Source organism: Argopecten irradians, unplaced genomic scaffold (assembly GCF_041381155.1).
Source record: "Argopecten irradians isolate NY unplaced genomic scaffold, Ai_NY scaffold_0017, whole genome shotgun sequence".
Taxonomy (NCBI): domain Eukaryota; kingdom Metazoa; phylum Mollusca; class Bivalvia; order Pectinida; family Pectinidae; genus Argopecten; species Argopecten irradians.
The window spans coordinates 931,444-943,660 of NW_027187484.1; the positions used below are offsets into that span (position 1 = coordinate 931,444).

Sequence of the window (12,217 nt, forward strand, 5' to 3'; positions counted from 1 at the left end):
TATGGGGTCTGGGGCGTACCCTAGGACAGGTAGGTCACATGGTGAGATCCCAGTGGACCAGTGACCCCTTCTCTATGGGGTCTGGGGCGTACCCTAGGACAGGTAGGTCACATGGTGAGATCCCAGTGGACCAGTGACCCCTTCTCTATGGGGTCTGGGGCGTACCCTAGGGCAGGTAGGTCACATGGTGAGATCCCAGTGGACCAGTGACCCCTTCTCTATGGGGTCTGGGGCGTACCCAGGACAGGTAGGTCACATGGTGAGATCCCAGTGGACCAGTGACCCCTTCTCTATGGGGTCTGGGGCGTACCCTAGGGCAGGTAGGTCACATGGTGAGATCCCAGTGGACCAGTGACCCCTTTCTCTATGGGGTCTGGGGCGTACCCTAGGGCAGGTAGGTCACATGGTGAGATCCCAGTGGACCAGTGACCCCTTCTCTATGGGGTCTGGGGCGTACCCTAGGACAGGTAGGTCACATGGTGAGATCACAGTGGACCAGTGACCCCTTCTCTATGGGGTCTGGAGCGTACCCTAGTGCAGGTAGGTCACATGGTGAGATTACAGTGGACCGGTGACCCCTTCTCTATGGGGTCTGGGGCGTACCCTAGGACAGGTAGGTCACATGGTGAGATCCCAGTGGACCAGTGACCCCTTCTGTATGGGGTCGGGGGAGTACCCTAGGTCAGGTAGGTCACATGATTAGATCCCAGTGGACCAGTGACCCCTTCTCTATGGGGTCTGAGGCGTACCCTAGGACAGGTAGGTCACATGGTGAGATCCCAGTGGACCAGTGACCCCTTCTCTATGGAGTCTGAGGCGTACCCTAGGACAGGTAGGTCACATGGTGAGATCCCAGTGGACCAGTGACCCCTTCTCTATAGGGTCTGGGGCGTACCCTAGGACAGGTAGGTCACATGGCGAAATCCCAGTGGACCAGTGACCCCTTCTCTATAGGGTCTATGGCGTACCCTAGGACAGGTAGGTCACATGGTGAGATCCCAGTGGACCAGTGACTCCTTCTCTATGGGGTCTGGGGCGTACCCTAGGACAGGTAGGTCACATGGTGAGATCCCAGTGGACCAGTGACCCCTTCTCTATGGGGTCTGGGGCGTACCCTAGGACAGGTAGGTCACATGGTGAGATCCCAGTGGACCAGTGACCCCTTCTCTATGGGGTCTGGGGCGTACCCTAGGACAGGTAGGTCACATGGTGATATCCCAGTGGAGCGATGCCCCCTTCTCTATGGAGTCTGGGGCGTACCCTAGGACAGGTAGGTCACATGGTGAGATCCCAGTGGACCGGTGACCCCTTCTCTATGGGGTCTGGGGCGTACCCTAGGACAGGTCACATGGTGAGATCCCAGTGGACAAGTGACCCCTTCTCTACTTTCTTTACTTATATTTCTATTTTAAAGTTATATGATAAATAGAATCTTACACTCATGAATTCGTGATAGAAAATTTCGTATAACATTGCCAAGCATGTAAGATCCTCTAGGTTATGCTTAATACATATTAATTTATACTCTGTAACTATTGAAGGTAATGGTGAGGACCTATGGGAAACACTCAGCTCTCCTGTGTGTCCGTACATTTACTTCGCCGGAGATTACACCAGTCTAGACGGAATGGTTGGGGCCCATGGATCGTACAATACCGGGATCAGAGCCGCGGAACAGATACTTAATGGCCGATGTGAGAGGGAGCTCAAACGACAACAGAAGAGAAAAGAGGAAAAGGAAAAAACAGAAGACAAAAAGGATAAAAAGGATGAACTTTGATAATAAGTGTAACTTTCTATGTAAATAAAATATATTGAGGGAATACCAATTCTGCCGTAAAATGTGTGCATGTGAGGGGGGGGGGGTGCATTAAGTGTGTTCCATCATGTCCCTTTCACTGATTTGCTATAGAATTGGGGACTTTAATATTTTAATATTTTACAGATATTTCTAATTAGAATACAATTTTGAAAAGCTTAATTCTCCTACCGGTACTTACAAAAAGGTAAAAAAAAAATTATTGACACATTCAATAGTAGTAAGAGAGACATAACACTCGAAATACTTGAACTTTAATCTTTTATGAACAATTTCAATTTTTACCAATTCAGATATTATAAGCATGATTAGATGTTTTTTGTTCTCACTTTCCTGTAGAAGTGGGATATATGTTCCAGTCTGTATGTGTTTGACATAACCTATATAACTTATACTATCAACAGCAGAGCTGTACTTATGTTGACATGTAACTTTATTATAAACAAACCTTTCCACTGTGTGATATGTATAAAGTCCCAGATCAAAAGGAGATGATTTGAGACATGTTTACCATGTGTCTTTATTATGCCTTAAATGTGAGCAGTTTGACTGGAAAACGTGTGCTAAAACATAAGTGCCTGAAAATATTCACCCCTGAAGACACATTTGAGCTGTTCTGATTCAAAAGTTAGAACAGTCCATTATGAATTTTGAGGGATGAATGAGTTAAATATGTCAAAGTTTGACTCTAAGCTAACAAAAGTGCCATATATTACTTTGAATGATCTATTAATGACTCTTTCTTCATTTTTGATTTGTTTTACTATTAAATTACTGATACTGACCATGGTTAACCTTGTCCAGCTCTTGGTGCTCTAGAATAGTAAGTTGTCCTATTTTGTAACTGTGATGTTCTGACAAAGTCAGATAGATATAAAAAGAATGATGTATGAATGATTTACCTGTTAATGCTACAATTATTCTGTTTTTGTTTTTCCTTAACTTCTTGATGAAGATTGATCAGAGAAATATTGACCATTGCAGTATGACTTGTATGGTTTCTGTGTTCTGTGAAGATATGTCACCATAGATATTTGTTACTATGGAGATATGTCACCATGGATATCTGTTACTATGGAGATATGTTACTATCATACGAACTGAGTATCATCCTCAATATTCCAGGGACTATCACTATCATTATATCCACCCCTAGACAATGTCTTAGCAGAACTGAAGACTATGTTGGTCCTATGATGTACATTAAAATTAAACATAAAAGTCTTTCTAGACCTGTGATTGGTCAGTTTATTCTCTCCTGACCAATCACAGGCCTAGAGAGATTTAATGTTTTTTTATGTACATCATAGAACCAAACTATCTGACTCGTCTATATTTACACACATAGCCTTCCTTTTTCTATGAAATAGTGCAGGTGAGGTTATAACCTTGGAGTATTGTGGATGAGGAATGTGTTAGTACGGGCATTTTTTACTGTGTAATTTTGTTACGTGGGAAACATGTTACTATAGATATTATTATAGAAATGTGTTGCTATGGAAATATGTTAACCAGATATTATCTGTTATTCTCATGATAGTTAGACTTTTTATATTAAGTTTAAGACAGGTGTCAATAACAGAATCCTTCAAAATGTAGCCATTTTTGTAATTCATCATTTTGTTCATTAAATGTTATTCCATATCAACTGATCTGAGAGATATTAAACAGAATGTATAACATTGTTTATTATAACCAATGACTGTATTTATCTGATAAAGAGTTGTGAGGGGATGTTTGACCGTTTTGCTAGTGATACTGTCCATAATCCTCTCAAAATGTCCACTTCTACATGTTTGACACTTGCTCACAGCTTCAGTAGCTTCATCATTTTAAATTTTTATTGCGGTAGTCTTTTGTCTGTCATCGTGCATCATCCGTTGTGCATCATCCGTTGATATTTCCTTGTGAACATGATAACTTGAGTAAATATGAAATGATCTTAATGAAACTTTGTAGACTAAGATTGAAAAAAATCTTGGACAAGTTCGATTGACTGTAATTTACGGAGTTATTGCCCTTTGCACTAATAATTATTATTGAACCTTGGGAACACAATAACTTGAGTAAATATGCACCGAGCTGAAAGATGATCCACTGCTGACAGAGCATAAACAATACTCATTATCTGAACAATAATTGGTGTTTAATTGCGTATATGTGTCTAATTAACAAAAAATAATAATATAAGATAATTTATTTTTCTGTTGCTGCATGTGCAATAGATGCTTCATAGGATATAGTTCCATGGAATTTTTTCGGGATGCAATTCACTATTTTAATATTTATATCGTGAAATATTAGAAGCTCAACCTTTTCAATGGTGATAATGGTGTAAAGCAAGTTACTTTTGTAACTGAAGAAAAATTCGTAATCGTCTGCTCCTGTTTTTACAGAGAAAAAATGTCATTTGTCAATGGTGAAGCATCTTTAATGAAACCTTTTTGATGTAGACTAATATTAGAAAGATCTCGGACAAGAGTCAAAAATCAGCTTGATTCGACTAACTTACAAAGTCATCGCCCTTTGCACTAATAATTAATATTTGACCTTGTGAGCATAATAACTTGAGTAAATTTAAACCAAGATTAATGAAACTTTGTAGGTAGAATAAATTTTGAAAGATCTGGGATGAGTTAAAAAAATCAGCTTTATTCGACTGTAACTTACAGAGTTATTGCCCTTTGCACTTATCTTACTTTTTGTTCTGTTTCCTCCATTTTCTGTTTCCTTTCCTTATAGCACCATTCTATATAAAGTGCATTTTTAAATGACTTTGTCATATTGTAGCTAAGATAATCAAACATCGTCATGGATAATAATCCAGGGCAGCTGAGGGATATTCTATACGGGATTCTTTGTTATTAATTGTCATGATGGAGTACAGAATTCTGCTAACATAGTACATTTTTAGTTTGAAAAGTGAATCCTGTTTTATGAGATTTTAAAAATTATAAAACATCAAATAACTGTGAATATGTTCTAAATTTCCCTTTGCTGTCGGTCAGATCTACATCATCCAGGAATGCCCATATATATACATAGGATATTTTTAGCCAAGCACATTTATGAGGTATTATATATTTTCTTTATAAAGATGCATTTTTGTGAAACTGTGAACCAAATGAAGATAAATCATAAATTGATGTTCTGTTTGTAGAACAATCATGTATGAAAACAAAGTACACAAAATCTGGTCTATGAAGGTTACCTCCCTTTGTTATATAGTCACTTAGTCAGTCAACAGATGATATAGGGAAGTGATTAAAAGGAAACAAATTTTAGTATTAAACACTTTGTTTGCCTTACTACAGGTTTGACTGTAAATTACATTGTTAAAAAGGTCTGTTTATTATGAAGGAAATTGTAATGTAAAAATGCACTATTTTACTTACATCTGTATTGTCATGTATTTTGGGTTACATTTTCTGTATTCTCGTGTACCTGGTACATATTATCTTAGGTTACATTTTGTTATCTTGGGTATATACATTTTGGTGTTCAATAATAAAATATAGTTTTTACTTTTTAGAATCTGTTGCCTTAGTGATTTGTAAGGTCATCTGAACCAAAGGATTATCATTGTTCCATCCGTCATCATATGCCGACCACCATGTGCTGTCTATAGTGCATAAACTTTTCATTTGAGCTATCTAGAAAAAATATCAAAATGAATGAGGCCTAGAGATGTGATATTGGGTCTGTAGAATGATGGGATAAATGGCTCACTAGTTTTAATCAAACAAATGGCCTTGAACATCATTCAATGTCACAGGGGCCAATTAGACTTAAAGCCTTAAACAACTTCTTGTTAATAAATTAATTGGCTTCTTGTAAATAACTAAGAGGCCCAGAGACCTGATATTGGGCCTTCTGCAAATTATTGAGTTACCAAGGTTTTTAAAATGAATGACTTTGACCTTCATTTAAGGTCATATTGTTTAAGTTGGCTAAACTCATTAAATGGGTTCTTGTCAATAACTGAGAGGCTTAGTGACATGATTTTATGTCTGCAGCATGCTGGAATGAAGTTGTTCAAACGAATGACATTGACCTTCAGTCAAGGTCAATATGGGTCAAATAGGCAAAAAAACTAAAACAAGTTCTTGTCAATAACTGGTAGCTATAAAGAACTGACTTTGGACCTGTGGTATGCTAAGATGAAGGATATCTTGCTTTCAAGGTCAAATATGTGAAAATCTTCAAACAGCTTAATATGAAAAATTGAAATTCCTGAAGTAGTACTAAGCTGTACATTGAGTCTGTAACACGCTGTATCAACATGTAAGTTTGTTCACTTGAATGAACTTTGCCTGCTTTCAAAGTCACAGTCATCAAATATATAAAAAACAAGCATTTTCTACTGAAGATTTCTTAGTATGCAACGTATTAAGAGTTTGTCAAATAACTCTTAAATCTTAAACAACAGACGAAGATATCTTTTTCTTAAGTCACAAAACTTACTTATTTTACACCATAATTTTAGATCATAAATAAGTATTCTGTTCTGAAAGATCAATAAATTAATAATTGTGTGGTGATTGTGTCAGTGAACGCTCACTCTCCGAGACGCATGATTCTACTATCAGGCTGGCTCGATCACTCTCTGAGACGCCTGGTTCTACTATCAGGCTGAACGCTCGATCACTCTCCGAGACGCCTGGTTCTACTATCAGGCTGAACGCTCACTCTCCGAGACGCCTGGTTCTACTATCAGGCTGAACGCTCACTCTCCGAGACGCCTGGTTCTACTATCAGGCTGAACGCTCACTCTCCGAGACGCCTGGTTCTACTATCAGGCTGAACGCTCACTCTCCGAGACGCCTGGTTCTACTATCAGGCTGAACGCTCACTCTCCGAGACGCCTGGTTTCTACTATCAGCTGAACGCTCACTCTCCGAGACGCCTGGTTCTACTATCAGGCTGAACGCTCACTCTCCGAGACGCCTGGTTCTACTATCAGGCTGAACGCTCACTCTCCGAGACGCCTGGTTCTACTATCAGGCTGAACGCTCACTCTCCGAGACGCCTGGTTCTACTATCAGGCTGAACGCTCACTCTCCGAGACGCCTGGTTCTACTATCAGGCTGAACGCTCACTCTCCGAGACGCCTGGTTCTACTATCAGGCTGAACGCTCACTCTCCGAGACGCCTGGTTCTACTATCAGGCTGAACGCTCACTCTCCGAGACGCCTGGTTCTACTATCAGGCTGAACGCTCACTCTCCGAGACGCCTGGTTCTACTATCAGGCTGAACGCTCACTCTCCGAGACGCCTGGTTCTACTATCAGGCTGAACGCTCACTCTCCGAGACGCCTGGTTCTACTATCAGGCTGAACGCTCACTCTCCGAGACACCTGGTTCTACTATCAGGCTGAACGCTCACTCTCCGAGACGCCTGGTTCTACTATCAGGCTGAACGCTCACTCTCCGAGATGCCTGGTTCTACTATCAGGCTGATAAACTCTGCTGTACTAAGCTTCTGTTCGGACAATTAACAAGCCGTCAACATACGATTTGAACCAATTTGTTACTTCTATAAGTAAATCTTACTTTTTTAGATTCCTTATATATATTACATGTTTTTCACGCTATTTAGTCAGATGGTTTTTAATTCGGGCGTACATTTTATTGTTACGCCGTTATTTCTATCCATACACAAAACAAATAGTTTTACATGAGCAAACTAGGTTTATGTACAAGTTTAAATTAATTCCTTTAGCCTCACATTTCGATGAATTTATATTTGGTTACTCGTTCTTTTTATCGACGCATCAACCTAATAAAATGGATTTGTTTTAAAGAACTAATTAACTTCATTAGATTTTCATTAGATTTAATTCAATCCTTTTACCATTCAAAGTTCGTTATATATAAATGTTACGCTGAATACAAATATAGACATTACATAACATTCTACGTTTTATGGCCATCAAGATATCATATATAATTTAATACACACATAAAAGTTTTTATTTACATCTGATGACTACAATTTTAAAAATACGTCCATTTTGATACACATTAAAAGACAATGAAACATCGACAGTATCTGTGTCAAAGCAATCCGAGTGCAGTTACTACATTTATGTGCAAAATTGTGTAAAACAGTTTTGCACAAACATTCCTTTGAATGCCAAGGTCTTAGTCATGGTCAGGTGTATATATGATGTCGACTCGTTGATGTAATACAGTTTATCCTGGTATTCATCTGTAACAAATATCGTATACAAGTACATGGACGGCTACTTTTGCCAGATGGTACATGTAAATTATGTTGACACTTGCGTATTTTGCGAGACGATCGCGAAAAAAATATCCACAAAATATACCCCCAGGAGGCTTTGGGAGGGGCCAAAAGGCTTTGGGAGGGGCCAAAAGGGGTAAAATTTACTAAAATTTCAAAAATCTCCTCCAATCACAGATGTAGTAGAATCCAATACTCTTCATGGATAGAAAGGTCTCAAGGCCCTCTACTAAAATTGTGAATTATATGACCCTGGGGTCTCTGGTTTTCCCCTGGGGAGGGGGTTAAGTTTACTATAGTTTATATACGGAAAAAACATTTTAGAGCATTGTTTGGTCATTTGTAAAAGGAAATGAGTCAAATTTTGTCAGAATTTACAAAACTTGTGAATTATATGACCCTTGGGCCTCAAGTTTCTCCCTGGGGAGGGGGTCAATTTTACTATAGTTTATGTAGGGTAAACACCTTTTTGAGCATTTTTTGCTCAATTTTCTAAGGAAATGAGTCAAACTTGGTTATAATTATTAGCCTGAGATAGCATTTTAATATCATATCCATATTGGTCCTGGCTGACCCCCTGGGGGCAAAGGGGTGGGGCCAAAAGGGGTCAATTATTCTAAAACTTCAAAAAGCTTTTTTTCTAAAATTCTGAAAATAGTAGAATCAAATACTCTTCATAGATGGATAGGTATTAAGGTCCTTTACAAAAATTGTAAATTATATGACTCTGGGGTCTCACTTTTCCCCCTGGGGAGGGGGTCAAGTTTACTATAGTTTATAAAGGGAAAACACATTTATGAGCATTTTTTGCTTAATTCATAGGAAATGCATCAAACTTGATCAGAATTATCAGCCTGAGATAGCATTTTAATATCATATCCATATTGGTCTTGGCCGACCCCCCTGGGGGCAGAGGGGCGGGGCCAAAAGGGGCAAGTAGGCTAAAACTTCAAAAATCTTCCTCTTAAATTCTGAAAATGGTAGAATCAAATACGCTTTATAGATGGAAAGGTCTTAAGGTGTTTTATGAAAATTGTGAATTATATGACCCTGGGGTCTCATGTTTCCTCCTGGGGAGGGGGTCAAGTTTACTTCAGTTTATACATGAAAAATACATTTATGAACATTATTTCCTCAATTTTCATAGGAAATGAGTCAAACTTGATTCAAATTATTAGCCTGAGATATAGTATTTCAACATCCAGATCAGTCCTCGCGGACCCCCTGGAGGACCAGAGTGGCGGTGTCACATAGGATAAGTATCCCCCATAGGATATGTACCCGGATACTTATCCTATGCATAGGATATGTATCCCCCCCATAGGATAAGTATCCGCCCCTAGTGGCATCAAACCTAATCTACGTATGACAGTTGAAAATAATGATTTTAACTCATAGAAAGTAAAGATAACTTTATTTTAAGAATGAAGAACTTAAAAGAAGTACTTATGAATATTCATGTTGAAATAATTTAAAAGTTTTTAAATGTATGCAATTTACGATAAATGGCTATATCCAACCTAGTGGTTTCAAATAAATCTTTAACTATATTTTTAACACTAAATATATTATATCTAATTACATTATTATTGTCATAAACTGGTACAATGAATTAGTTTAATTAAAAGGGTTTAATTAGTTTAATTATGTGGTTACAAATATATGTATATATATATTGCAAGACAGATTTGAAAGTTGTTAACTTTTATGCAGATTGATTTTCAATTATTGTATTATAACTGGTACCAATTACCTGTAAGGTCTACCTATCACTTACACAATAATCTATTCATTAAAAACAATAGGCCTATAGGCCAGAGGCAGCGGAGTACCTGTCATGAATGAGATGTGAGGTATATTTATGTAGAATACACAGGCTTGTGTCCAGGCTTGACAGGTGACCATGTGGAGGTTTATATTAAATCATTGAGTCTTAATCTTGATGACTTCAAGTTTATCTGTTGATCAAAAATATATGAATAAAGAATATTGAAAAAAAAACATATAATCACAATCAATTGTTTATAGCTTTTAGCAATTATATAATATTAGTTCCTATATATACAGTACAAATGAATGTTCTTGACTTTCCACTCCCCTAACTTGTGTAAAATATTTATATCTTCATTGTGAAATAACAACCTGCAATCTTATTTACTAATTAATCAGCATTGCTCATTAAATATACTTTAATATATCTTCAATTATTTGAAAACTAAAAAACTTTTTGAATAAGTAAGTGTTTAAACACTAACAATTTTCAAATTTATAAAATTAACCTTACATATAATCTATTCATGAAACCACCAGATAATTTGTCAATAAAGGAATAAAAGATAAATAAGTATTAATTACTTAAAGATGCTCCACTGCTGACAAATGGTATTTTTTCACTATGAAAAACAGGACCAGACGATTTAGTATTTTTCTTCAGTTACAAAAGCTGAAGTACACCATTACCACCATTGAAAAGTTTGAGCTTCTAATGTTACTTTAATTTAAAAATATAAAAAATAATTATAATTGCATCCCGAAAAAATCCGGTGGCATTATATCCTATATGGAATAAAGAACTGATTGTGCATGCGCCAAAGGCAAAATAAATTATCTTATATCATTTTTTGTGTTAATTAGACTTACGTATACACGATTAAACACTAATTATTGTTCAAATGATGATTATCATTTACATTGTATGCTCTGTCGGTGGTGGAGCATCTTTAAGTTTTTGATGTGTGTGAAATTTTGGTTGTGTGGTTATAGACTTCAGAATTTTCCCCAATAAACCATTCAATCAATTGAAGTAAACGCAAGTTAATTTCTTCCTTTAGCATTATTTTGAACCATTTTAAAAAAAAACCTTAATTATCTTTAAAAAATTATATCTGTAATAATATTTTTTTCAATTTTCAATTTTTCTTTTTCAGAATAAAGGGGCTATATATACCATTGGATATGTATCTACCCTAATCTCTGTAAGATAAGTCAATATCTATAGCCATAGGATATGTATCCCCCCTAACCCATGTCAGATAAGTCAATATCTATAGCCATAGGATATGTATCCCCCCTAACCTATGTCAGATAAGTCAATATCATAATCATAGTCATAGGATATGTATCACCCCTACTATACCATAGGATATGATCCCCCTCACCATGTCAGATAAGTCAATATCTATAGTCATAGGATATGTATCCCCCCTCACCTATGTCAGATAAGTCAAATCTATGCATAGGAATGTATCCCTCATAGTCATATATATGTATCCCCCCTCACCTATGTCAGATAAGTCAATATCTATAGCCATAGGATATGTATCCCCCCTCACCTATGTCAGATAAGTCAATATCTATAGCCATAGGATATGTATCCCCCCTAACCCAGATAAGTCAATATCATAGCCATATAAGTCAATATCAGATAGTCCATAAGCCATAGGATATGTATCCCCCCTAACCTATGTCAGATAAGTCAATATCTATAGCCATAGGATATGTATCCCCCCTAACCTATATCAGATAAGTCAATATTTATAGCCATAGGATATGTATCCCCCCTAACCTATGTCAGATAAGTCAATATTTATAGCCATAGGATAAGTATCCCCCCTAACCCATGTCAGATAAGTCAATATCTATAGCCATAGGATATGTATCCCCCTAACCTATATCAGATAAGTCAATATTTATAGCCATGGGATATGTATCCCCCCTAACCTATATCAGATAAGTCAATATCTATAGCCATAGGATATGTATCCCCCCTAACCTATATCAGATAAGTCAATATTTATAGCCATAGGATATGTATCCCCCTAACACATGTCAGATAAGTCAATATCTATAGCCATAGGATATGTATCCCCCCTAACCTATATCAGATGAGTCAATATCTATAGGCATAGGATATGTATCCCCCCTAACCTATGTCAGATAAGTCAATATTTATAGCAATAGGATATGTATCCCCCTAACCTTTATCAGATAAGTCAATATCTATAGCCATAGGATAAGTATCCCCCCTAATTTATATCAGATAAGTCAATATCTATAGCCATAGGATATGTATCCCCCCTAACCTATATCAGATAAGTCAATATCTATAGCCATAGGATATGTATCCCCCCTCACCTATATCAGATAAGTCA

The 12,217-nt window shown here is 37.3% G+C and overlaps 1 protein-coding gene across 3 annotated transcripts in view; it reads left to right on the top strand.

The window, feature by feature from the left end:
• The window catches only part of LOC138311327 (uncharacterized), a 40,746-nt gene extending 35,393 nt beyond the window's left edge, over window positions 1–5,353 (top strand). For all 3 annotated transcript variants that reach the window (XM_069252751.1, XM_069252749.1, XM_069252750.1), the window contains one exon: window positions 1,542–5,353. In XM_069252751.1, the coding sequence (XP_069108852.1) occupies window positions 1,542–1,780 (239 nt within the window). In that variant the 3' untranslated portion in view covers window positions 1,781–5,353. The remainder of the gene's footprint in view (window positions 1–1,541) is intronic.
• Window positions 5,354–12,217: the final 6,864 nt, after the last annotated feature.